At 36.5% G+C, this 27,198-nt stretch overlaps 1 protein-coding gene across 1 annotated transcript in view; it reads right to left on the reverse strand.

The window, feature by feature from the left end:
• Window positions 1-27,198, reverse strand: part of CSMD1 (CUB and Sushi multiple domains 1) — a 3,127,153-nt gene that overhangs the window by 1,180,609 nt on the left and 1,919,346 nt on the right. Inside the window, 2 exon segments of the mRNA XM_053711946.1 lie at window positions 17,493-17,605; window positions 19,079-19,182. Of these exon segments, the coding sequence (XP_053567921.1) occupies window positions 17,493-17,605; window positions 19,079-19,182 (217 nt within the window).

The following is a 27,198-nucleotide window of genomic DNA, read 5'->3' on the forward strand; positions in this document are numbered from 1 at the left end:
AGGATGAAGTTTTGTTAGCATTATCAAAAATAAATGTTAAAAAGGCAATGGGTCCTGATAATATTCATCCAAGGGTTTTAAAAGAACTTTGATCAGTGCTAACTGTCCCATTAACTGATCTGTTTAATTAGTCACTATTAACAGGAGCTGTCCCAAATTATTGGAGAATAGCAAATGTAATACCTCTTCATAAAAAGGGCAGTAGAGAAGAATCTGGCAACTATAGGCCAGTTAGTTTAGCTTCAGTAGTAGGGACATTAATGGAAAGCCTCTTAAAAGAAAGAATTATGACTTACATAAAGACAAACAATTTAGAGGACCAAAATCCTCTTTTCGATTATGTAACAAAAGTATTAGACAACCAAAATGACTTCTTTGATTATGTAACAAAAGTATTAGACAAGGGTGGAGCAGTTGATGTAGCATATCTAGATTTCAGCAAAGCATTTGACACTGTCCCACACAATAAACTAATTCACAAACTGTATCTCCATAGTCTAGATTCAAAAATTGTGAACTGGGTGGAATGCTGGCTTAAGGACAGAAAACAAAGTGTCTTAGTAAATGGAGTTCATTCAGCTGAGGGGGCTGTTACTAGTGGTGTTCCTCAGGGGTCAGTTCTGGGGCCTGTTTTGTTTAACATATTTATCTGCAATATCAGCAAAGGGCTACAGGGGAAAGTATGTCTGTTTGCAGATGATACAAAAATTTGTAACAGAGTGGATGTTCCAGGGGATGTAGACAAAATGAGAAGTGATATACAACAATTGGAGGATTGGACAAACGATTGGGATCTAAAGTTTAACACAGCAAAGTGTAAAATAATGCATTTAGGGAAGAAAATCCAAATGTTAATTACAGACTCGATGACACTTTACTGACTGTTACAGATGAGGAACAGGACTTGGGAATTATTATTTCAGATGATTTAAACAATGTAGTAATGCAGCGAGTAAGGCTAGCAGATAGCTTGGATGTATTGGTAGAGGTATTTGCAGCAGAAATAGTAAGGTTCTTATGCCACTTTATAGATCATTAGTTAGGCCTCATCTTGAGTATTGTGTGCAGTTCTGGAGGCCATTTCTTCAGAAGGATATTAACAAACTTGAATCTGTGCAAAGGAGGGCTACCAAAATGGTACATGGTCTAAAAAATAAAACTTACCAGAATAGGCTCAATGACCTAAATATGTATAGCTTAGAGGAGAGAAGGGAAATAGGTGATATGATAGCAACTTTTAAGTACATTAAAGGGTTTAGTAAAACTGAGGCTGTGGGTATTTTACATAAAATGGAAACTTCGAGAACAAGGGGTCATGATCTCAAAATGAAGGGTAGTAGATTTAGGAGTAATTTGAGGAAGCACTTCTTTACAGAAAGAGTGATTGATTTATGGAATAAACTTCCTCAAGAGGTAGTAGCAACAAACACTGTGGGAGACTTTAAAAATGCATGGGACAAGCATAAGGCTATCCTACAAACTAAATAAGTTTATACTGTTAGGCAATATAGGGCAGACTTGCTGGGCCTATGGCTCTTATCTGCCATCAATATCTATGTTTTTATTGTTGGATCTTAGTAGGAGGGCTGGAGTATTCTTGTTTATTAGTGAGGAAAGGTAGAGTCGAGCGGTGTTGGTCAGCAGGGCCGGACTGGGAAATCAGACCGGGCCTGGAAATTTGTATAGACCAGCCTAGCCCTGCCCCCTTAGCCCCCCTCTCTGACCCAGCCCTGCCCCTCAGCCCCCCTCTGGCCCAGCCCCGCCCCCTCCAGCCCAGCCCTGCCACCTCCAGTCCCACCCCCCCTACTTCCCTTTCTGGAAGGAATTGGAAAGGGATCTGGAAGAAAAGGGTTATCCTGTTCCACACTAGTGGTAGTTCTTGAGTACTTAGTGACAGCTCATATTCTAACACCAGCTCACTCCTCCATTTGAATAGCAGAAACAATAAACACAAAGCAGCAGCACCAGTGAAAAATAATCCTTTATTTAGGACAAAAGAGAAACAAAACACAATGTTTCAGGGCTCACCCCTTAGTCATGTGTACAATTCTAACATGGTGGGTCATTATATTTATACATTTCAGGTGGAAGAATATACAGGTGAATCAATCAAAACAATTACCATATATTGCCATCTATTGGCATACAGTTATCATTACATTCCAAAAAGTGCATATATTAAGATTGATTGATTTTGCTCTCAATCCTCAAATTCATAAATAAAAAACGCACAGGTACTGCAATCAGCAAGTATTTGCAATCTGCACGATATAAACATTCCAATTGATCTCAGGGGGCAGTGTATAGAATCACTATCCCATCTTATCTGACACATTCCCCAAAAGTGCTCCTACCCTTACCAGCAATCTGTCAATCCTCCCCCACACTTTCTTCAATATTAACCCTTTATAAAAAAATCATGGGGCATTTAAAACTCCACCCAGCAGCTCTGATCTGACAGCATTAAGAAGTATTTCCTTAAATGTCCCTCAGTGCTATGAGCCCTAAAATTTTTGGGTTGCACCGTGCATTCTGTTTATATGGGGTGAAGTCCCAGGATTCAAGAAGTCATTAATTACCTTTTTCCTGCAAAGGCGTATTCACATCCTCTCTGCTGACCTGGGTGACTATAGACGATTGTCCATTACACCTCCAGAGAGCGCTGGGCTGCCGCTGTTTCCACAATCGTTTACTTCTTTCCCGCTCTCGGTTTTAAATTTGTTTCAAGGGGCCCCGTTAAGGCGGCGATACTGCCTTCTCCCTGTGGGGGCGCCCAGCGTTGGTTGGATGTCGTGTAACAAAGGGGAGGGGCTGAAAGCATGTGAGGTGCCGGCAGGAGACAGGGATACAAATTCTAATGGGGGATATCGGTAACTGAATCTGTTGGAATGCCGGCCCCTCAGTAGTATTACTATCTAATGGGCAGTGATGTAAACATACAGCAATGCAATTGCAGCTATGGAATTGGAAATAACCAAGTGGCTGCTGCTCTCCCCACACACTTCTGCAGCTGCCCCAGTCCAGCATCTGCCGACCTACCGTGATTTTTCCCGGTATCCCGGCAGCCCAATCCGACCCTGTTGGTTAGAGCTTTGTATGTAAGGGTTAATTCTGCTGTGAATGGGGAACCAATGAAGGGACTCGCAGAGAGGTGCAGCAGATACAGAGTGAAGGGAAAGGTGGATCAGCTTGGGAGAGGCATTTAGGATGGATTGAAGGGGGGGGGGGGAGGCAGGAAAGAGGAAGGCCAATAAGTAGGTTATTGCAGTAGTCAAGTCGGGAAATAACAAGGGAGTGGATTATTTTCTTTGTGGTGTTAGCCCTCAGAAAATAATTATATATAAGTATATATATATTTACAGACATATATAGCAATACCTATTTAAAAATACATAAAACATATTCTGATATGTGTATAACATTGGAATGGGAAATGTTTACAGTAAATACATAGTTAAACACTTTACTAAATATGAATATTTTATTTTTTATGAATATTCAAATGTTTTTTTCATGTTTTCATCTACTTTACTGCAAAGGGGTGCATATGTATTTATGTGTTTATATTTGTATATATGTCTTTAACCTCTTAAGGACATATGATGGAATTTTTCCGTCATAAAACAATTGAGCAAACTGAAAGCTGTGTCCTTAAAGGGTTAAATACTTATATACACATAAATACATATGTATACATACTTATATACACACATATACATCTGTAGACATGTATATGTATTTATGTCTATGTTAAAGTCATTTGCCTGCTTTTTTTTCTAACACCTGAGATCTCATATGTTTGAGCCATTATAACTTTTGTGTGCAAGATTTTTTATTAATCATTTTTAATAGATAGTGTTATTATTAGTGTATTTTTGATATGTTTTGTGCAGTATTTTAGTTTTGAAAAACAGTTAAGCAGAGCTCTGAAGTCACGGCAATTATTCAAGCATACATCACGATTGTGCTCAAGCGATCACGTTTACTTTCAACTCGTAATACGAGCGATACGTCAACCAGCAAAAACACTTGCAATAAACCCCTTATTTTGCTTGCACACAACTATTGCACTCCACTAATAATCTGGCCCAAAATGGGATGCAGCCAGAATGGGTATAAGCAATAAGGCCCTGATGATCAAAGCATCCTCATACCCACAAGAAATTGCCTTATTTGGCCTTTCCAAGCTATAGGCACTGTGACAATTTGGATATATTATACATGCACATACAGGACCAAATTACGAGAAGAGCACAATATTGCATTTAAATGTGCTCTGGTATTACAATTGCACCGCAATGCGAATGCAACCTTGCTTTCTCTTTGCCTAAAGCCAACCTCTCACAAGAGTGGGTTTTCATAGGCTCCAAAGGGAGCCTAATTTTTAAACAACCTAGTGCAGCACAGGGGGAAAATCTCACAGCGTTGGGCAGCAATAAATAAATATATGTTTATGCTTATATACATATATATATTTATGTATATACACATAGTAACACATAAATATATACTGTATGTATATAAGCATATACATACTGTATATATTTATAGAGACAACCAATTCCCCTATTGATTTCCATGTAACGTCACTTTAGGTGCTGTTTTTTTTTTTTTTTCAAACACCACACATCCCCTCAATTGAACCCCTTATAACTGCTTTGTGCATTTTTTTTTCAGAAAATAAAAAATGATCATATATTTCTCTTATGGTATTTTACTGTAATCTCTATTTTGGAGGCATTTGGGGTAACTTTACATTTTTAACCAGAGGTCTGACCTCTAGTTATTGCGCTTAGTGCAAAGTGAAAAAATGCAAGCTTGTGGTCACATTAACCAGCCACTTGTAATGGCTGCTTATTTAATGTGCACCCGTATATATGGTCACATTTGCCTCTTTACAGGAGCACGTTAAGCTAGCGCTCCACTCATGATCTGGCCTACAATGTTTTATTTATATGTATTTTATTGTATAATGCTAGAAAATGTATTGTAATTATTGTGTTTTTTCAAAAGTTGTGTATTTAGCTATTGGTGTGTTTTTTATTTTATTAGGAAGAAGATTTCATATTCACGATAATAATATTTCATAGAAGACAGTAACCGCGACTTTCTAGTTTCCTTTATTTATTGCTGATATAAGTTCTCACAGTTCTGAATGTGTTATATTATTGCATCCGCACTGTATCAAATATTATTGCATCATCAGGGCCAAATAAATCTTTGCAATCTCTGTGTCAGTTTATTAAGCCTCATGGGCTCTATTTATAAAGCTACAATAGCAGCTTCAGAGCCCCATTGTTTGCAGGCTTGCACAAGCAAGCTTGAAGCAGAGAGTTAAAGTGATGGTAAACTTTAGTTAATGAAATGCCATACATGTAATTGTTTCAATTAAAAAGTATATGTGTACATTTATTTTTATTTTTTAATCTATCTGTGAAAAGGGTTAGATCCACGCCTATAGTAATTATAATGTTATACCGGCCCACTGGGATGAGCTTCAAATCAGTCAGTGAGTCATATGACACTCTTGTCCAGCCCTTTGAAAGCCCTTAGCCTATGCAGAGAGTGGGTGGGACTGCTCTCTATGTCATAGCCTAGTCAAAAGAGGAATTGAAGGGGAGTGAAGGAACAGAAGATGTTCCGATCAGCCAATAGAATGCGAGCTCAATCTGATTGGCTGATCGGATCAGCCAATCGGATTGAACTTGATTCTGATTGGCTGATTCCATCAGCCAATCAGAATATTCCTACCTTAATTCCGATTGGCTGATAGAATAGAATCTTGGATGACGTCATTTAAAGGAACCGTCATTCGTCGTTCAGTCATCGGCCAGGATGGATGTTCCGCGTCGGAGGTCTTCAGGATGCTGCCGCTCCGCTCCAGATGGATGTCGATAGAAGATGCCGCCTGGATGAAGACTTCAATCGGATGGAAGACCTCTTCTGCCCTGCTTGGATGAAGACTTCAATTGGATGGAAGACCTCTTCTGCCCCGCTTAGATGAAGACTTCTACCGGATCATGGACATCTTCAGCCCCCCGCTTGGGCTTGGATCAGGACATCGGAGGAGCTCTTCTGGACCGATCGGTGAACCTGGTATGGTGAAGACAAGGTAGGAAGATCTTCAGGGGCTTAGTGTTAGGTTTATTTAAGGGGGGTTTGGGTTAGATTAGGGGTATGTGGGTGGTGGGTTGTAATGTTGGGGGGGGGTATGGTATGTTTTTTTTTTCAGGCAAAAGAGCTGAACTTCTTGGGGCATGCCCCGCAAAGGGCCCTGTTCAGGGCTGGTAAGGTAAAAGAGCTTTTAACTTTAGTAATTTAGAATAGGGTAGGGCATTTTTTTATTTTGGGGGGCTTTGTTATTTTATTAGGGGGCTTAGAGTAGGTGTAATTAGTTTAAAATTGTTGTAATATTTTTCTTATGTTTGTAAATATTTTTTTATTTTTTTGTAACAGTTCTTTTTTATATTTTGTACTTTAGTTAGTTTATTTCATTGTAGTTATTTGTAGATATTGTATTTAATTAATGTATTGATAGTGTAGTGTTAGGTTTAATTGTAGGTAATTGTAGGTATTTTATTTAATTAATTTAATGATAGTATAGTGTTAGGTTTAATTGTAACTTAGGTTAGGATTTATTTTACAGGTAATTTTGTTATTATTTTAACTAGGTAACTATTAAATAGTTCTTAACTATTTAATAGTTATTGTACCTGGTTAAAATAATTACAAAGTTGCCTGTAAAATAAATATTAATCCTAAAATAGCTATAATATAATTATAATTTATATTGTAGCTATATTAGGGTTTATTTTACAGGTAAGTATTTAGCTTTAAATAGGAATAATTTATTTAATAAGAGTTAATTTATTTTGTTAGATTAAAATTATATTTAAGTTAGGGGGGTGTTAGTGTTAGGGTTAGACTTAGCTTTAGGGGTTAATACATTTATTAGAATAGCGGTGAGCTCCGGTCGGCAGATTAGGGGTTAATGTTTGAAGTTAGGTGTCAGCGATGTTAGGGAGGGCAGATTACGGGTTAATACTATTTATTATAGGGTTAGTGAGGCGGATTAGGGGTTAATAACTTTATTATAGTAGCGGTGCGGTCCACTCGGCAGATTAGGGGTTAATAAGTGTAGGCAGGTGGAGGCGACGTTGTGGGAGGCAGATTAGGGGTTAATAAATATAATATAGGGGTCGGCGGTGTTAGGGGCAGCAGATTAGGGGTACATAAGGATAATGTAAGTAGCGGCGGTTTACGGAGCGGCAGATTAGGGGTTAATAAGTGTAAGGTTAGGGGTGTTTAGACTCGGGGTACATGTTATAGTGTTAGGTGCAGACATAGGAAGTGTTTACGCATAGAAAACAATGGGGCTGCGTTAGGAGCTGAACACGGCTTTTTTGCAGGTGTTAGGTTTTTTTTCAGCTCAAACAGCCCCATTGTTTCCTATGGGAGAATCGTGCACGAGCACGTTTTTGAGGCTGGCCGCGTCCGTAAGCAGCTCTGGTATCGAGAGTTGAAGCTGCGTTAAATATGCTCTACGCTCCTTTTTTGGAGCCTAACCCAGCCTTTATGTGGACTCTCAATACCAGAGTTATTTTTATGGTGCGGCCAGAAAAAAGCCGGCGTTAGCTACGCGGGTCCTTACCGACAAAACTCTAAATCTAGCCGTAAGTGAATGACACAAGTATATTAAATTACCACATATCTTAACCCCCTCCTTCCAGGTTATCTTTGAGTCCTTATAACTTTCTTGTGCAATATTTTTTTAAATAGTATTAATATGAGTGTAAGTGTACTTGTTTCAGTAAACAGTTAACCAAGCACTGAGATCACTGTAAGGATTGAAGTGTAAACGGCGATTGCACTAGCGCAATCACGATTTTGCTCAACTTGTAATTTCAACATAATTAAAAAGGCTTACGAAAAGACGATATCGCTTGTGCAAAAGCGTTTGCGCTTCCCTTGTAATCTAGCCCATAGTATTTGCTTAGCAGTAGTGTTTTTCTTAAAGCATTGCCTTTATTTTAATATCTCTGTTGCATATTTACACAATAATTACTTATAACAATATATCAAAACTACTCATATTAATTTATTAACAACACTTAAATAAACCTATGTAAAAAAATTTAGATATTGAATATGTAATTTTGATATATTTCTGTTTCATTTATATCAATAAACCAGATTGCATCTGTCTGTCTATGTCTGAGATCAGCAGTGTTATTAATCTGAAGGCTTACATTGGTATTATTACTACTACTACTACTACTACTACTACTACTACTAATAATAATAATAATAATAATAAGATCATTAACCCTTTCCTCACGGGACTTATATGTCTACATTGGAACAAAGTTCCATTGTCAACAAATAAGTAAAAATTTAAATCACGCAACCAAAATAGTTTTTATATTGCATAGGAAACCAGACTTATAGATAAGATATGAAGCTACTAATATCCACAATTACCATTAGCAAACAATCACTAAGTCAATGCAATATTCAGATAACAATGTGGATAGAATAAAACATGACATTCATATTGTAACTTGTCCATTTCTGCTAAAAAGAAACAAATAACCAAAAGAAACTAAAACTATATGGATACTCTCCTGTATGTATGTGTGAAGAACATGAAATGGCAATACCACTAACACTGTGTTGACATGTAAGACTGTGGGGATTAATATTGATAGGGTAACATACAGTCTTAATTATGTAGAATTAAAACAATGGCTGTTTCCATATATTCTTTCTCTACAGTGAAAATACAACTTTTTTACCTCAGTTCTTTGATAATAATTTACCCTATTATCTGTCAGTTAGTGTTGCAAATGGAACATTAGAATATCAATTCCTCTGTCTCAGTAAGTAAAGCCCCCTGCTGGATGACAATGACCCAGTTTTCATTGAAAACACCAAGGCAGTATGGTATACCATTAAAGAAAACATAAGTGGGATTTTAAATGCACAGCAGTACTTTACAGATCACATTAGATAAGATCTCCTATATTCTTAAAAAAAAATATTTGACACACTGGGGCCTTTTCATGAACGTGCAAGCGGACATGATACGATATTGCAGATCATGTCCGCTGCACATCAATAAATGCCGTCAGCATATGCTCTTGACATTTATCATTGCACCAGCAGTTCTGGTGAACTGCTGGTGCAATACCGCCCCTGCAGATTCCGCTAGCAGGGGATGTCAATCAACCCGATCGTATTGGATCGGGTTGATTTCCGCCGATATCTGTCCCCGGCCTCAGAGCAGGCGGACAAGTTATGGCGAGCCTGAAGGCTTGCCAGAAACACACGGCTTCAAGCTCCATACAGAGCTTGGTAAATAGGCCCCACTGTCGCAAGTTGTGTGATCAGTTTTCTCCTCACACATCCCACTGTGTAATATGCATTATCCATTTTATTTACAAATAAATAGAGTAAATGCAATTAAAATATGCAGTTAATTGTTCTTATGAACCCTATGGTACACAATTTAAAGTAAGTTTCTGTTTACCTTTAGCAAAAGGTCTCTTTTCAATAGCAGAAAATCTTCATTTCACTCAGTATTGTATATTAATTTATATTCATCTAGGAAAAATAGCCACTGTTTTATTGCTGCAATTTTATTTGAATATATTAAGATGTTAGAAATCTTTCCATCTGTAAAGCATGAATGAAAAACTCTAAAAATATTTTATAATAACAATTTATAAACCCACATTGTTTAATTTGTATGTGCTACAGGATTTTATTCCCTTTGAAGCTATTGCAATGAAAATATCTTCTGTCACTAATTCATTATTAAAAGCTTCTGGCATTTTGAACAATAGTTTCAGATCCTTCCATAAAAAGGAGCTTTTGACAAACTACAAGACCAGAAGGACTTGGCTGACACTAAGAGAATGTGCACATTAAAGATCCAGTAAAGTATAAAGATGCAAGCAACATCTCCTTGTCCTTTACATGAACTAAAGTATCAAATAAATAAAAAATAACCCAACTGCATTTTTTTCTAATAAAGGACATAGAAATGCCAAAGCTACAACTCAAGAATTACATTCATAAATCTTATACAGTGTTTGCATATGTTTTGGCCAATGCACAAATAAAATAATTGAGCATAATATTGACCTTTTACTTGTTACCTTTTATTATATAGAAAAATTGGCTCTGCTCATACTCCAGGCATTTAAACAAAGAATGAGCATTGACAGAATGCCTTTGTAGGTTTGCATGTCGTGGGGTCTTTTTCTTTTTCTGAAAACAAGAATGTATGGATTGTTCAAGTTGTTTATCCCCTGGTACTTTAAAGAGATGAAGCACCTAAGGCCATTTCTCCCTGCTTTGTGTCTATATTTGAGATTTCAAAATAAATCCCAGTAGACTGTGACATTTGAAGCGGAAAACAATGCCTTAAGACCAAATGCAGATCCCTGTAGCTTTTGTCAAGTCAACATATATTATCAACCTCAGCATCTGGTACCAGAGTTACCTTAAAACATTTCTACTGTCAAAATCTAAAGTACTGTTACTTCCATACCTTTAGAAATAGGTAATTTGTTCCTCTGTGTTTTCCTTCCAGAGTCTGATAATAACATTAGCCCTTATAGTCTTAATTTTTTTTCTTCTTTTCTATAGGTCATGAAGGTCAACAGTTAGCCTGAGAGACATTTAAGGCACATGTCTAGAGGTTATATTCACAGGCTTCAGTAGCAGGTTGCATTAATCACATTTCAATTAATGTTTAATGGATATATAATAAAACAACAAAAAGTATAATATAACACTATGTAAATGTGAATAGAATCACCAATGCATCTCATCTAAGAAGCAATCCACAAAAAGTAATGGAGAAAAGGGCAAGTGCAGTGTGATACAGTAGAATATGCTGTTGATTAGACGCTGTATTTAAATATTCCAGAGCCACTATAGCTCTGATTAAGGATTTTTTTTTAAAAAAATGCCACAAAAGATAACCAGATTAGCTTCTTACACTTTAATTACCTTTATTAGGTCCCATTTAAAAAAAGAAACATCCGGCATAGCAGGCAGCACTGCACATATTTAACATTTCACAAGTGACTGCTTGTGCAATGCCACCTCCTTCTCACATGCAGCCAATTGTGTGAGCAGGGGCTATCAATCACCCCAGTCGGGCTAGCCAAGGGTGATTTAAATCTGCAATCTAATTGCTGGCATATAGGTTAGGAAGCAGTGGACTGATGACCACTGTTTCTCACCTATTGGCTGCAGGCTGGCTCATATAAGGCTGCAACAGAGGCACTCCAAAGCTACATCTGCAGCTTGATAAATGGAGCCCATTGTTTTTAAATAAAAACATATATAAAATAAGGCAAGCATTCCACTTAAGTAAGTTGAAAATATAGTTAAAACATATAGAAAAGAATGATGTGTGTGTAAGAATTAAATATATTCTTCAAAGTCTCAATTTTAGATTGCAATGAATCATTTGGAGGTTGATAAAAGAATTAACTCCAGGTTAGATAAATGTATTTATTGTATACATTAAATTAATTGAAAGCGGGGGGCGGAGCCAACTGCCAACATGGATGGTCGCTAACAAATGGAGCTCCAACCAAAAGGTATACTGAGGAGGCCAGCTACCACTCGATAGGCACATACAATCTGCCACAATAGCCTCCTAACAGCACCCTGACTGTCTCGAAACCTCACGGCATTCCTACAGAGTCGATCACCTCCACCACAACAGCAAGCTCTGGGGTCATATGTGCAAAGACACAGGGCCTTCAAAGTGTTTGATTTCTGAGTCACAATAAGACAAGCTTACAAGCATACACAAAAGAGACCTCCTGACATCTCAATATGCATGTGTCCTGAACATCAAGGAGTTCTACATAATGTTGCAGTCCCTACTGGAAAACTTTGAGACTAAGATGGCCAATTCCTTTAAAGATCTCACCACATTATGCAGAGCTACGGGCAGCGAACACGCCACATGGCCTAGTGAAGATATGTTAATTTCCAATGGTAAAGGAGAACGAAACAAGCTGGGTCAGTGCGGGTCGCTTTCAGACTGATTTGGAGACCCCACCACAACAAGTAACAAAAGGAAACAGTGAGAGACAACCTTAAAATACATTCCATGTCTCTGGAAGGTCAAAACTTATGCCTTCCGCCTGGTGTGATGTGGCCGGTCGCCCGGCGCGAGGTCAGACACCGGCTATTCCAGCTCTTAGAAAAATGTCTGCAATGGAACGCATCCCAAAGTTAGCAAATTCAGGGACTTTGATATCTGGATCTATACGCACAGCTCCCTTTGTCACTGATGTGAGACCTGGCAAGCCCTTAGCTCCGACTTACTCTATGAGTTTGGCGACATCTCAATCACTGGAGCTGACTACCATATCCTTCATCTGGCTGACTTGAACACGCAATATCAACTCGCAGAACACTATTCCCACCGGATGCAAAGAACTTTCAGATAAACAGTCGACTCCTTCTGCTCACTGTCTTAAAGTCGGAGTAGGGTAAAGAGTGCATTTAACATGGCTAATTGAAAGGGGACTTCTCCTTCCTTTAACCAGACTGAGAATTGTACTGCAGTTGGGATCAGTGGACAATAGACACTACTGAATGACTGCTATATCTACCCCACCACGTATGAATGAAGTCTTTATACTCATGTGGGATTACTACTATTAACCATGTTGCTTAGATCTTACAGTTCATCCACCACTAATAGAATTCCTAGTGGGTCTCTTATTACACTCTTCCCCAGCTGGTTCTAGGTTGCTGGGTAGTGGCATATTTTCCCTTAGGATGTAGTGCTAATGATGGCCTTTCGGTCTGATTATTGTACCTGAGGGAAATGTTACTAGGAGAGTTACCTCAAATTATATTCAGCCTCTGCTAATTAATGTAAACCTAAGCTTATTTTACAGCCCTCAGGCTCTGCCTTCATGTTAAAATGATTAAAGGTGCAGTTACATATTTTACTAAAATATACCTTTTGTGACCAATCCTTACCCTATCACTACTAGGTGTTTTCAAATGATGCCACACACCTTCTAGAGTGGTGATGGACCTCCACGTCAGTATAGATTTACTGCTATATAATGTTTGAAATATTGTTTTAATTATTTTCTTGTGAGTAGGTTTTATTTCTTCACAATGTACACATTCTCCTACATAACCCACATTTTCCCCTTACAGAGTTTTAAATTAGTGTCTGATCACCTATGACACAAGTTGAATTCCTGTCCATAATATACCATAAAGCTACTCATTAACCTGTATTATATATAAATATTTAATCCTATTAGTGTTCAGAGGATTTATCTAGTTAGATAGACATATTCTAAGTCCTATTATAATAGTCATGACACCTTGATTTGACTCTGTCCCTCCCTTTTCAGTAATGTAAACAGGAAGTCATCCCTCCCAGAATTCACCTTTCTATACATATAACATGACCTTCACTCATTCCCTCCACCACATCACTCTGTCACCCTAGAAGGCTCCGCTCCTCCTCCCCTCCGTCACTTCATTCAGAGCGGCTTTTGCCCACTGAACTCCCCCTTCCTTATATACCTTTGTCCAAGAGTGACCAAAACAAAAAAGCTAACCACCCCTTGCCCCAATTTTGTTAGACTAGATAGCCTCATGAACATTCTTTATGGCAATGTGGGGAACATTTTCCTATTTATATTATATAAAACTGAGGTTCCATTATATCTTGTCAGAACTTTTTACTGACATATTATTTAAGCATGTTCTGGAATGTTACTTCTATTTACTTATTTCATATTATATATCTCTTTATCTTCACACAGACAATTAAAATACAAGACATAGCTCTATACTTCATAGTTATATCTCCTCCATTCCCCTACAACGTACCTTTTATTGTATTGATAATAATTACCTATTTATACGGTTCTACAGGAGCACAGATTTGATGTCTAAAGTCGTACCTTTTCTGCTTATATGGTTTGTTTGTGTGCTAACAATCGGTTAGATTACAAGTTTTGCATTAGGCTTAAAAAGCAGCGTTGGCCGGTCCCAACGCTGTTTTTTAACGCCCGCTGGTATTACGAGTCTTGCAGGTACAGGTGTACCGCTCACTTTTTTGGCCAGACTTGGAAATACCGCAAATCCACTTAGGTCAATTGCGTATCCTCTTTTTTCAAGGGGACTTGCATAGCGCCGGTATTACGAGTCTGACAAAACGTGAGCGGTACACCCTCTCCTGTCAAGACTGATACCGCATTTTAAAGTCAGTAGTTAAGAGTTTTACACTACAATGCCGTAGCATAAAACTCTTAACTAAAGTGTTAAACAGTACACTAACACCCATAAACTACCTATTAACCCCTAAACCGAGGCCCTCCCGCATCGCAAACACTATAAAACATTTTTTAACCCCTAATCTGCCGAACCGGACATCACCGCCACTAGAATAAATATATTAACCCCTAAACCGCCGCACTCCCACCTCACAAACATTAGTTAAATATTATTAACCCATAATCTTCCGTCCCTAACATCGCCACCACCTACCTACACTTATTAACCCCTAATCTGCCACCCCCAACGTCGCTGCCACTATATTAAAGTTATTAACCCCTAAATCTAAGTCTAACCCTAACACCCCCTAACTTAAATATAATTTAAATAAATCTAAATAAAATTCCTATAAATACCTAAATAATTCCTATTTAAAACTAAATACTTACCTATAAAATAAACCGTAAGATAGCTACAATATAACTAATAGTTACATTGTATCTAGCTTAGGGTTTATTTTTATTTTACAGGTCGAGTTTGTATTTATTTTAACTAGGTAGAATAGGTACTAAATAGTTATTAACTATTTAATAACCACCTAGCTAAAATAAATACAAATTTACCTGTAAAATAAAACCTAAGTTACAATTACACCTAACAAACACTACACTACAGTTAAATTCATTCCCTAAATCAAATACAATTAAATACAATTAAATAAAATTATCTAAAGTACAAAAAAAAACACACTAAATTACAGAAAATAATAAACAAATTACAAGAATTTTAAAGTAATTACACCTAATCTAATCCACCTAACAAAATAAAAAAGCCATACCCTACACTAAATTACAAATAGCCCTTAAAAGGGCCTTTTGCGGGGCATTTCCCCAAAGTAATCAGCTCTTTTACCTGTAAAAAAAATTACAAATCCCCCCCAACATTAAAACCCACCACCCACACAACCAACCCTACTCTAAAACCCACCCAATACCCCCTTAAAAAACCTAACTAAACCCTTGAAGATCACCTTACTGGAGAAGTCTTCACCCAACCGGGCCTAAGTCCTCAACGAATCCGTTAGAAGGATTGAGCTGGCATTCTATTGGCTCTTCTAATCAGCCAATAGAATGCCAGCTCAATCCTATTGGCTGATTGCATCAGCCAATAGGATTTTTTCTACCTTAATTCCAATTGGCTGATAGAATTCTATCAGCCAATCGGAATTGAAGGGACGCCATCTTGGATGACATCATTTAAAGGAACCTTCATTCAGTGTTAGCCGTCGGATGAAGAGGATGCTCTGCGTCGGATGTCTTGAAGATGGACCCGCTCCGCGCCGGGGATGGATGAAGATAGAAGATGCCGTCTGGATGAAGACTTCTGCCTGTCTGGAGGACCGCTTTGCCCCAGCTTGGATGAAGACTTCTCCCGGCTTCGTTGAAGACTTCGGCCTGGTTGGATGAAGACTTCTCCCGGTAAGGTGATCTTCAAGGGGTTAGTGTTAGGTTTTTTTAAGGGGGTATTGGGTGGGTTTTAGAGTAGGCTTGGTTGTGTGGGTGGTGGGTTTTAATGTTGGGGGGGGATTTGTAATTTTTTTTACAGGTAAAAGAGCTGATTACTTTGGGGCAATGCCCTGCAAAAGGCCCTTTTAAGGGCTATTTGTAATTAAGTGTAGGGTAGGGCTTTTTTTATTTTGGGGGGGCTTTTTTATTTTGTTAGTGGGATTAGATTAGGTGTAATAAATTTAAAAATCTTGTAATTTGTTTATTGTTTTCTGTAATTTAGTGTTTGTTTTGTTGTACTTTAGCTATTTTTATTTAATTGTATTTAATTGTATTTAATTTAGGGAATTAATTTAATTATAGTGTAGTGTTAGGTGTAATTGTAACTTAGATTAGGTTTTATTTTTCAATTTGTATTTATTTTAGCTAGGTAGTTATTTAAATAGTTAATAACTATTTAATAACTATTCTACCTAATTAAAATAAATACAAACTTGCCTGTAAAAAAAAAAACCCTAAGGTAGATACAATGTAACTATTAGTTATATTGTAGCTAGCTTAGGGTTTATTTTACAGGTAAGTATTTAGTTTTAAATAGGAATAATTAAGTTAATGATAGTAATTTTTATTTAGATTTCTTTTAGTTATATTTAAGTTAGGGGGTTAGGGTTAGACTTAGATTTAGGGGTTAATAACTTTAGTATAGTGGCGGCGATGTTGGGGTCGGCAGATTAAGTGTTGATAAATGTAGGTAGGTGTCGGTGATGTTAGGGACCGCAGATTAGGGGTTAATAATATTTAACTATTGTTTGCAAGGTGGGAGTGCAGCGGTTTAGGGGTTAATATATTTTTCTAGTGGCGGCGATGTCCGGTTCGGAAGATTAGGGGTTAAACATTTTTTTTTTAGTGTTTGCGATGCGGGAGGGCCTCGGTTTAGGGGTTAATAGGTAGTTTATGGGTGTTAGTGTACTTTTTAGAACTTTAGTAAAGAGTTTTATGCTACGGCGTTGTAGTGTAAAACTCATAACTACTGACTTTAAAATGCGGTATCAGTCTTGACAGGAGAGGGTCTACCGCTCACTTTTTGGCAGACTCGTAATACTGGCGCTAATACGGGCGTTAAAAAGCAGCGTTAGGACCGGCTAATGCTGCTTTTTAAGCCTAACGCAAAACTCGTAATCTAGCCGTATGTAAATAGGAGACAATAGCACTGATAATTCTTCCAATGTGAGATTTGAGGGATAGAAACATTTTGTATGTGAAATAGTTGCTTGTGTTTATTCAACCCCCAGCCATAATTAGGGCTCCATTTATCAAGCTGTGCATGCAGCTTTGGAGATCCTTTGGTGCAGACTAACACATCAGAGCTCCTTTGGTACAGGCTTATGAAGTATGCAGTGAGCACTTTCAGTTCTCAAATTTGGAAAACCCACACTTTTCAGAGTGAAATTTAAGGAAAATAAAGCAAAAAAAAAAAGTTGACAAAGTTACTTTACTCCACATAATAACACATTTTATAATGCAATTTTCAAGCATTATCTCTTTCAAGTACTTTATATGAACTTACATACACATATTCTTGCCATTTTAAAGCCATGTGTTTTATTATAATTTGTAAAGTTTTTGCATAACTAAAATTGAGTCTTGTAAAGGCATTAAGAAATGTATACTACAAATTCATATGTAGAGTTTTAACATTAATACCTTGGTAAAAAGCTTTAAAGCCTGGTGATCCTATGCTGTCATCTGACTGTAAATGGAGCCACATTTGGTTGCTCATGCTAACAATAAGATCAGGAACACTTGATCCAGTTAATCTATAAGAAAAAGTAAAAAAAAAAAAATGTTGGGTATCATGATACAAAATTTTCTTTGAACATTATAATGTAGACATTATTATTATTATTTATACTTCTATTATCATTACTACTATTATTAACTAAAAACACACAACTACTGTATATATCATGAAATTTAAAATGTAAAACCGAATGTTGTCTCTTAATAAGATACTTATCATTGTTAGTGTGAGAAAGAAAAGCTAATTATAAGTTATTAGATTAGGTTATGTAATAGGCAATCAAAAAGTCTTATCTTTATAAATGTAGTGATTTATGCTCACAAAGAGTAGCTCTTGACAGGTTCTGTAGTGTAATTGCACTACTGTAGCGTAATTGCCCATCAAGAAAAAAATAGTATGAGGTACAGATTGGGCACCTTTACAATTTGGTTGAGTAAAAGTGGAAAGGAATTAAAACCTAACTTGGAGTTGATAAACAAAAGCTTTATAAAACTGACCTTCCTTTTAAGATCTTTAACAATATTTAATAACATAACCTTCTCCTCTAAGGGTAATGAGGGAAAGACATCAATGATAAGGCTCACATAAGGCCGAAATGATCATCTGGGGTTGTTTTGTTCCTTGTTCAGAGAAGAATTGCCAGTCATTTTGGAGCTGAACTGGTCTTGTTGGGTGGGATCAGACTGATATACTTTAGGAAAGTTCTCTTCTGTGAAAAGTATAATTGAGCTAAAAGAGGCTGCTTATAGGTGGTTACTATTGAGCTGTTGTTCATTCCTTTCTAAAATATTGAAATATTAAAATTGCAAATGAAGTGCCCAGGTTACCAGGTTACTTATGCTTTGTAAAGCATTTAATGTTCATTTTAAAAAATAGGGCTAATAAAATATATTATTTATTTATATATATATATATATATATATCTTTATAGGCACTAATATAATATGTCATGGATATTATTTCTATGATTATTAATATGCATTTAAAGGAACACTGAACAACATTTGTATGCAGTATTGCAATAAACTAGCATACTTGGCAAGTTTGAAAATGCTTGGCATTCCCTTATCAACCTGTTTGCTTATTTTGTTTAATTAATTAATTAATTAATTAATTAATTTATTTATTTATTTATTTTTTGCTTAAGTTAACAAGCTATGATTTTGCAGTTCCTTATCTTTTCATTTCTTCTGAAGCTAGGTAGGGTCAGATGGTGGCTTGTGAAGCCTGTTGAGTACTGTTTTTTCCGAAATAGAAAACTTAATTTTCTTACTTAGATAAAATAAATATTAAAAGTGTTTACTATCCCTTTACTACATACTATTTGAAGTATTTGCATGCTAAAATGTTAGTGTTGAACAAGACTGGCATTTTGAATGCAAGCATGGGAGAAATGCATTTTATTCAATAACAATATTGTAAGATACGGTTAATAATATTGTATTTGTATTAAAATATATATAAGATATTTATACAAATGGGTACTTACACATATAAAACTGATCTTGTATCACCAACTTTCCCACCATCTCCTATGGTTAGAGTATCATAACCTCTTTCTAACTCAAAAACTTCAAATGAAAGTTTAATAACCTGTTGGTAAAAAAAAAATTAATGTCAGATTTACATTTCAATTTTTTTTAAACAGCCCTAAAAGACAAGTTAGAAAGAATGTTAATTGGTCAACAAATAAAAAGAATCAAGCTAACATACATATTTAACATGATAATATAAAATATTTATTTTTAAAGAAATTAAGAGATGCTCCAAAATATATAAACAAAACACAATCTTAAGTATAGTTTATTAAAAGAGAAAATTAAAGAAATTATAAATATGATATTTGTAAATAAATAACTTTAGGCTATTCTATAGCTCAATGTACCTTAAAGGGACAGTCTAGTGAAAATTAATCTTTCATGATTCAGATAGGGCATGCAATTTTAAACAACTTTCCAATTCCCTTTTATCATTAAATTTGCTTTGTTCTCTTGGTATTCTTAGTTGAAAACTAAACCTAGGTAGGCTCATATTTTAATTTCTAAGCCTTTGAAGGCCACCTCTTATCTTAATGCATTTGACAGTTTATCACAGCTAGAGTATGTTAGTTCATGTGTGTCATACAGATAAAATTGTGTGCCCATGGAGTTATTTATGAGAGGGCACTGATTGGCTAAAATGCATGGTCTGTGAAAAGAACTGAAATAAGGGGCAGTCTGCAGAGACTTAGATAAGAGATAATCACAGAAGCAAAAAGTATATTAATATAACCATGTTGGTTATGCAAAACTGGGTAATGGGTAATAAAGGGATTATACTGTATATCTTTTTAAACAAAAATTCTGGAGTAAACTGTCCCTTTAACATATCAAATTGACTTGTATGTTAAACAATCTTGCATAATTTGTTTTGCCTACTTAAAGGGACATGAAAGCCAATTTTTTTCTTTCGTGATTTAGAAAGAGCATGTGATTTTCTAACAACAACAACTTTCTAATTTACTTCTATTATCTAATTTGCTTCATTCTCTTGATATCACTAGCTGAAAAGCATATCTAGATATGCTCAGTAGCTGCTGACTAGTTGCTGCACCTAGAGGCCTTGTGTGATTGGCTCACATATGTGCATTGCTATTTCTTCAACAAAGGTCTAAAGAATTGAGCAAATTAGATAATAGAAGTAAATTGGAAAGTTGTTTAAAATTGCATGCCCTATCTGAATCATGAAAGTTTAATTTTGACTAGATTGTCCCTTTAAGTGGAACCTTCATTTTTTGTTTCTTTTCTTGACCATGACCTATTGCCAGCCTTTATATTTTTAATTTTCCTGTCATGATTTAGTTTATATGTACACTGTTCCGTCCTTGATAGGCATGCTATTTTTTCTTTATTTTTTGCTACTTTAACAATGTTTATTAGTTTATCCAATCTCCATCACCTCTGCATGAGTTGAATATTATTATATTATATAAAAAATGACCCTAAGGGGTGCCAATTTATCATGTTCGGATGGACATGAACTGCTGTAGCAGATCATGTTCACCCGACATTTATAAATGCCAACAGCATATGCTGTCAGCATTTATCATGGCACAAGCATTTAGTTAATCCCAATCGCATTTGATTGGGATGATTGCTGTCCGCCACCTCAGAGGTGGTGGACAAGTTAAGGAGCAGCAGCATTTATCATGGCACAAGCATTTCGTTTATCCCGATCGTATCTGAATGGGCTGATTGCTGTCCGCCACCTCACAGGGGGCGGACAAGTTAAGGAGCAGCAGTCTTAAGACAAGTATCTGAAAAATCCGAGTGTAGCTTTTTATTATCACCTACCCAAGATACACAAGAATACATCTAATCCTTCAGGATGTCCTATAGTGGCAGTCTTACTGACCATCTTTCTGCATATGTAGACTCTTTTCTACAGAAACATGTGGTTACTTTGCCCTCATTCATTAGAGATTCCACTGATCTATTGAACAAACTGGATAGTTTGGGAATTACAAAGATCGATCAAGATTTGTGGTGGATAATGAGTTCATTATATTCAAATATTCCGCACGATAAAGGACTGACAGTTATTTAGTCATATTTGGAATCTGATATATACATGCCTATTAAACAACAACAGTTCATTAGTGAAATAATATACTTCATCCTACATCACAACTACTTTATGTACCAAGGTCAATACTATCTTCAAATCAAGGGTACGGCCATGGGCACCAGATTCGCATCCAGTTTTGCCAGTCTTTACATGGGCAAATTTGAGGAGACCCATGTGTATGGGTCTCCTATGGGTGCGAGTCTGGTGTTCTATGGCCGATACATAGATTACCTTATTTTTTTGTTTAGGGGTTCATATGAGGAGGCCTTATCTTTTTCCACCTCTTTAAATACGAATGAATTTGGTTTGGAGTTTACTAGTAACATCCAGTCAAATATATGATTGAGTATCTAGATCTATTATTATATTTTTCTGCCACTGGTGTAATTATGTCAGAGACCTATTTCAAAAAGGTTGACTGTAATAGTTTTTTAAACTATAATAGTAACCGCTACTTTAGTTGGAAGAGAAATGTGCCATACAAACAATTTAGAAGGATCAGACGCAATTGTAGCACTATTGAGTGCTATAAAACACAATCCCATATTTTGAAAGACAGATTTTTAGAAAAAGGCTATCCTTTAGACCTGATTCAAAAAGGGTACCTCAGAGCATTGCATGACGATTGAAGTACATATCTATCACAGGATAAAAACAAAAAGAAAGATAAGAAACAACTTTCTGACGATAACTTTAAAACACCTGTATTTGTTACAGGTTTTAGTAGTCATTATCGTGAAATTATATTAAATGATTGGCCGATTATATGCGATGATCCATACCTTAAGAACCATATACCTTCCAAACCGTGAATAGTCTATAGAAGGGCGCCAACACTTAAAAATAAACTAGCCCCTAGCAAAATAGTTAGAGATAAGGTTATTCACAATAATTTGAATTTGGGTATTAATAGGACATTTTTCGGCAATTTTACACCTCAGAATGGGGTCTTCAAGTGTTTGAAGCCCAGATGTAATATGTGCAGGGTGGCAAAAAGTGAGACCAAAATATTTTCATCTAAGAGAGGAGAGGAGAGCAATTTTATTTATGTAATATATTTAATTGACTGTTCTTGTGGGGTCCAGTATGTAGGGCGCACCAGTCGCACTATCAAGAAGCGATGGAGCGAACACACCTACAATATTAAAAGGAAATTTTTAAAACACAGTTTATCTAGACATTGTGCATATGCACACAAAGGAAGTCTTAAAACGACCTCCATATTACCTATTGAACAGATACCACAAAATAGCCATAATCCTATGCTTAGTTTGCGTCATAGAGAAACTTATTGGATACACAAGTTGCACACATTAGCCCCTGAAGGATTGAATGAATGTGTAGATCTAGCAGCGTTTGATTTATGACACCTAGGACTTTGTTTACTTATTATTTGTTGTCTACATTAATATTACATTTTTATTTTCTAATTTTCACTATTAGGTTATATCACCTTTATAACATCATGTTTTGTTAGTTGTTACATAATTTATTTCACAGTCTATCACACAGGTGCATTTAACAGTGGATACGTTTACGATTGATTACCACTGAAACATGTGGCGATATATATATATATATATATATATATATATATATATATATATATATATATATATATACAGGGAGTGCAGAATTATTAGGCAAATGAGTATTTTGACCACATCAACCTCTTTATGCATGTTGTCTTACTCCAAGCTGTATAGGCTCGAAAGCCTACTACCAATTAAGCATATTAGGTGATGTGCATCTCTGTAATGAGAAGGGGTGTGGTCTAATGACATCAACACCCTATATCAGGTGTGCATAATTATTAGGCAACTTCCTTTCCTTTGGCAAAATGGGTCAAAAGAAGGACTTGACAGGCTCAGAAAAGTCAAAAATAGTGAGATATCTTGCAGAGGGATGCAGCACTCTTAAAATTGCAAAGCTTCTGAAGCGTGATCATCGAACAATCAAGCGTTTCATTCAAAATAGTCAACAGGGTCGCAAGAAGCGTGTGGAAAAACCAAGACGCAAAATAACTGCCCATGAACTGAGAAAAGTCAAGCGTGCAGCTGCCAAGATGCCACTTACCACCAGTTTGGCCATATTTCAGAGCTGCAACATCACTGGAGTGCCCAAAAGCACAAGGTGTGCAATACTCAGAGACATGGCCAAGGTAAGAAAGGCTGAAAGACGACCACCACTGAACAAGACACACAAGCTGAAACGTCAAGACTGGGGCAAGAAATATCTCAAGACTGATTTTTCTAAGGTTTTATGGACTGATGAAATGAGAGTGAGTCTTGATGGGCCAGATGGATGGGCCCGTGGCTGGATTGGTAAAGGGCAGAGAGCTCCAGTCTGACTCAGACGCCAGCAAGGTGGAGGTGGAGTACTGGTTTGGGCTGGTATCATCAAAGATGAGCTTGTGGGGCCTTTTCGGGTTGAGGATGGAGTCAAGCTCAACTCCCAGTCCTACTGCCAGTTTCTTCAAGCAGTGGTATAGGAAGAAGTCTGCATCCTTCAAGAAAAACATGATTTTCATGCAGGACAATGCTCCATCACACGCGTCCAAGTACTCCACAGCGTGGCTGGCAAGAAAGGGTATAAAAGAAGAAAATATAATGACATGGCCTCCTTGTTCACCTGATCTGAACCCCTTTGAGAACCTGTGGTCCATCATCAAATGTGAGATTTACAAGGAGGGAAAACAGTACACCTCTCTGAACAGTGTCTGGGAGGCTGTGGTTGCTGCTGCACACAATGTTGATGGTGAACAGATCAAAACACTGACAGAATCCATGGATGGCAGGCTTTTGAGTGTCCTTTCAAAGAAAGGTGGCTATATTGGTCACTGATTTGTTTTTGTTTTGTTTTTGAATGTCAGAAATGTATATTTGTGAGAGTTGAGATGTTATATTGGTTTCACTGGTAAAAATAAATAATTGAAATGGGTATATATTTGTTTTTTGTTAAGTTGCCTAATAATTATGCACAGTAATAGTCACCTACACACACAGATATCCCCCTAAATTAGCTAAAACTAAAAACAAACTAAAAACTACTTCCAAAACTATTCAGCTTTGATATTAATGAGTTTTTTGGGTTCATTGAGAACATGGTTGTTGTTCAATAATAAAATTAATCCTCAAAAATACAACTTGCCTAATAATTCTGCACTCCCTGTATATATACACTATTTGTGAGGCCTTTCCGCATCGCAAATACTATATTAAAGTTATTAACCCCTAATCTGCTGCTTCCGACATCGCCACCACTATTAAAAAGTATTAACCCCTATTCCGCTGCTCACCGACATCGCTGCCTCTATACTAAAGTTATTAACCCCTAAACCACCGTCCTCCTGCATCGTAAACACTATTTAAATAGTATTAACCCCTAATCTACTGTCCACCCACATCGCCCCACTATACTAAAGTTATTAACCCCCAATTCTACCGCCACTATAATAAAGCTATTAACCCTGAAACCAAAAGTCCCCCAAATCACAATAAACTAATTTAAACTAGTAACCCCTAAACCTAACGCCCCTAACTTTATATTAAAATTACAATTTCCCTATCTTAAATTAAATTAAAACTTACCTGTGAAATTAAAACAAATAAGTTTAAACTAACAATGTAACTAATATAACGATTTAACTAATATTAAACTAACTACCAATTAAATAAACTATATTACACATAAAACAAATCTTAACACTACTATAAAAATTACAAAGTATCAAATTACAAAAAAATAAATACTAAATTACAAAAAATAACAAACACTAAATTACGAAAAATAGCAAAATATAACGAAATTATCAAAAATAAAAAAGAATTAAACCTAATCTAATAGCCCTATAAAAATAAAAATGCCCCCCAAAATAAAAAAACCCTAGTCTACAATAAACTACCCCTTAAAAGGTCCTTTTTTAGGGCATTGCCCTAAGTTAAACAGCTCTTTTACCTGTAAAAAAAAACACAAAAACTGCCCCAACAGTTAAGCGCACCACCCAAACAAACCCCCCAAAATAAAAAAAAACTTACTCTAGCAAAAATCTAATATACCCATTGCCCTAAAAAGGCCATTCATATGGGTATTGCCCTTAAAAGGGCATTTATCTCTTTTGCATTGAATGGAAAAGGGCATTTAACTTGTTTATGAATATGCCAAACCCTAAACTAAAAATTACTAACCCCCGAAGATCCACAGTTTTTGAAGACCCGCTTGAACGATCTTCATCCAGGCAGCGAAGTTCATTTGAACAGCCAATAGAATTTCAGAAGCTCTCATCCTATTGGCTGTTTTGAATTTCCAAAATTAAATCAGCCAATAGGAATGCAAGGGACGCCATTTTGAATCGCGTACATTGAATTGAAGATTCAGTATACGGTGGCGACCGTATGAAGAGGATGCTTCTCGTCGGATGTCTGCAGGATGGACCCGCTCCGCACCGCCGGGATGAAGATAGAAGATGCCGCCGGGATGAAGATAGAAGAGGCCGTCTGGAAGAAGACTTCTTGCCGCCTGGATGAGGACTTCACCGCCTAGATGAAGATCGTTCAAGCGGGACTTCAAAAACTGTAAGTGGATCTTTGGGGGTTAGTAATAGTTTTTTAAGGATTATTGGGTGGGGTTTTTTTAGTTTAGGGTTTGGGCTATTCGTAAACAAGCTAAATGCCCTTTTCAGGGCAATGCAAAAGAGCTATGCGCATACAAATGCCCTTTTCACGGCAATGGGTAGATTAGGTTTTTTAGATAGTTTTTTTTTGTGGGTTGGGGGGGTGGGGGTTTGTAATGTTAGTGGGTCTTTGTATTTTTTTTTTTCAGGTAAAAGAGCAGGGTATTAGAATAGGAATATTTTTTTTTTGTTTTAGATAATTCTGTTTGTTATTTTTTTGTAATGGTAGTCTTTTTTATTTTTTCAATTTCAGTGTTTTTTTATTTTTTTAAGTGTATGTTTTAGTGTAAGGCAACTTAGGTTTTATTTCACAGGTAAGTTTGTATTTATTTTAACTAGGTAGTTAGTAAATAGTTTATAACTATTTACTAACTAGTCTACCTAGTTAAAATAAATACAAACTTGTCTGTGAAATAAAAAAAAGACCTAAGCTAGCTACAATATTATTAGTTATATTGTAACTAGCTTAGGTTTTATTTTACAGGCAAGTATGTATTTAGTTTTAAATCGGAATTATTTAGTTAATAATTGTAAGTTTAATTTAGCTCTATTTTAATTATGTTAAAGCGGGTGTTAGGGGTAAGAGTTTAGGGTTAGGTTTAGGGGTTAATATAGTTTAATTTAGGTTGTTGCGATGTGGGGGGCTGGCGGTTTAGGGGTTAATAGGTTTATTTAGTGGTAGTTATGTGGGAGGCCAGAGGTTTAGGGGTTAATAACTTTATTTAGTGGCAGCAATGTCGGGGAGCGGCGGAATAGGGATTAATAGATTTATTATAGAGTGGACGATGTTGGGGTGCAGGGGAATAGGGGTTAATAACTTTAGTATAGTGGCGGCGATATTGGGAATGGCAGATTAGGGGTTAATAGCTTTATTTAGGTGGCAGCGATATCGGGAGCGGCAGATTAGGGGTAAATAACATTATGTAGGTGTCGGCGATGTCGGGGACAGCAGATTAGGGGTGTTTAGACGTGGGATTTATGTTAGGGTGTTAGGTTTAAACGTTATTTTTTTCCCCATAGACATCAATGGGGCTGCGTTACGGAGCTTTTCTTTCCGCAATCGCAGGTGTTAGGTTTTTTTCTGACCTGCTCTCCCCATTGATTTCTATGGGAAAAGCATGCACGAGCACGTCAAAACAGCGCTTGGATTGTGTGCGGTATGGAGCTCAACGCAACCATATCGCACACTTAAGCCAGCTGTTTGAAAACTTGTAATGGCTGCGCTATAGAGGGTTAAATAATGCAACTTTTGTTTCATTCGTTAATTTCCTTATAGCGCACATACCTTGTAATCTAGCTGAATATTAGCCAACTTTAGTAAGGTTTTAACC

The sequence above is a fragment of the Bombina bombina genome, chromosome 4, assembly GCF_027579735.1.
Source record: "Bombina bombina isolate aBomBom1 chromosome 4, aBomBom1.pri, whole genome shotgun sequence".
NCBI lineage: Eukaryota > Metazoa > Chordata > Amphibia > Anura > Bombinatoridae > Bombina > Bombina bombina.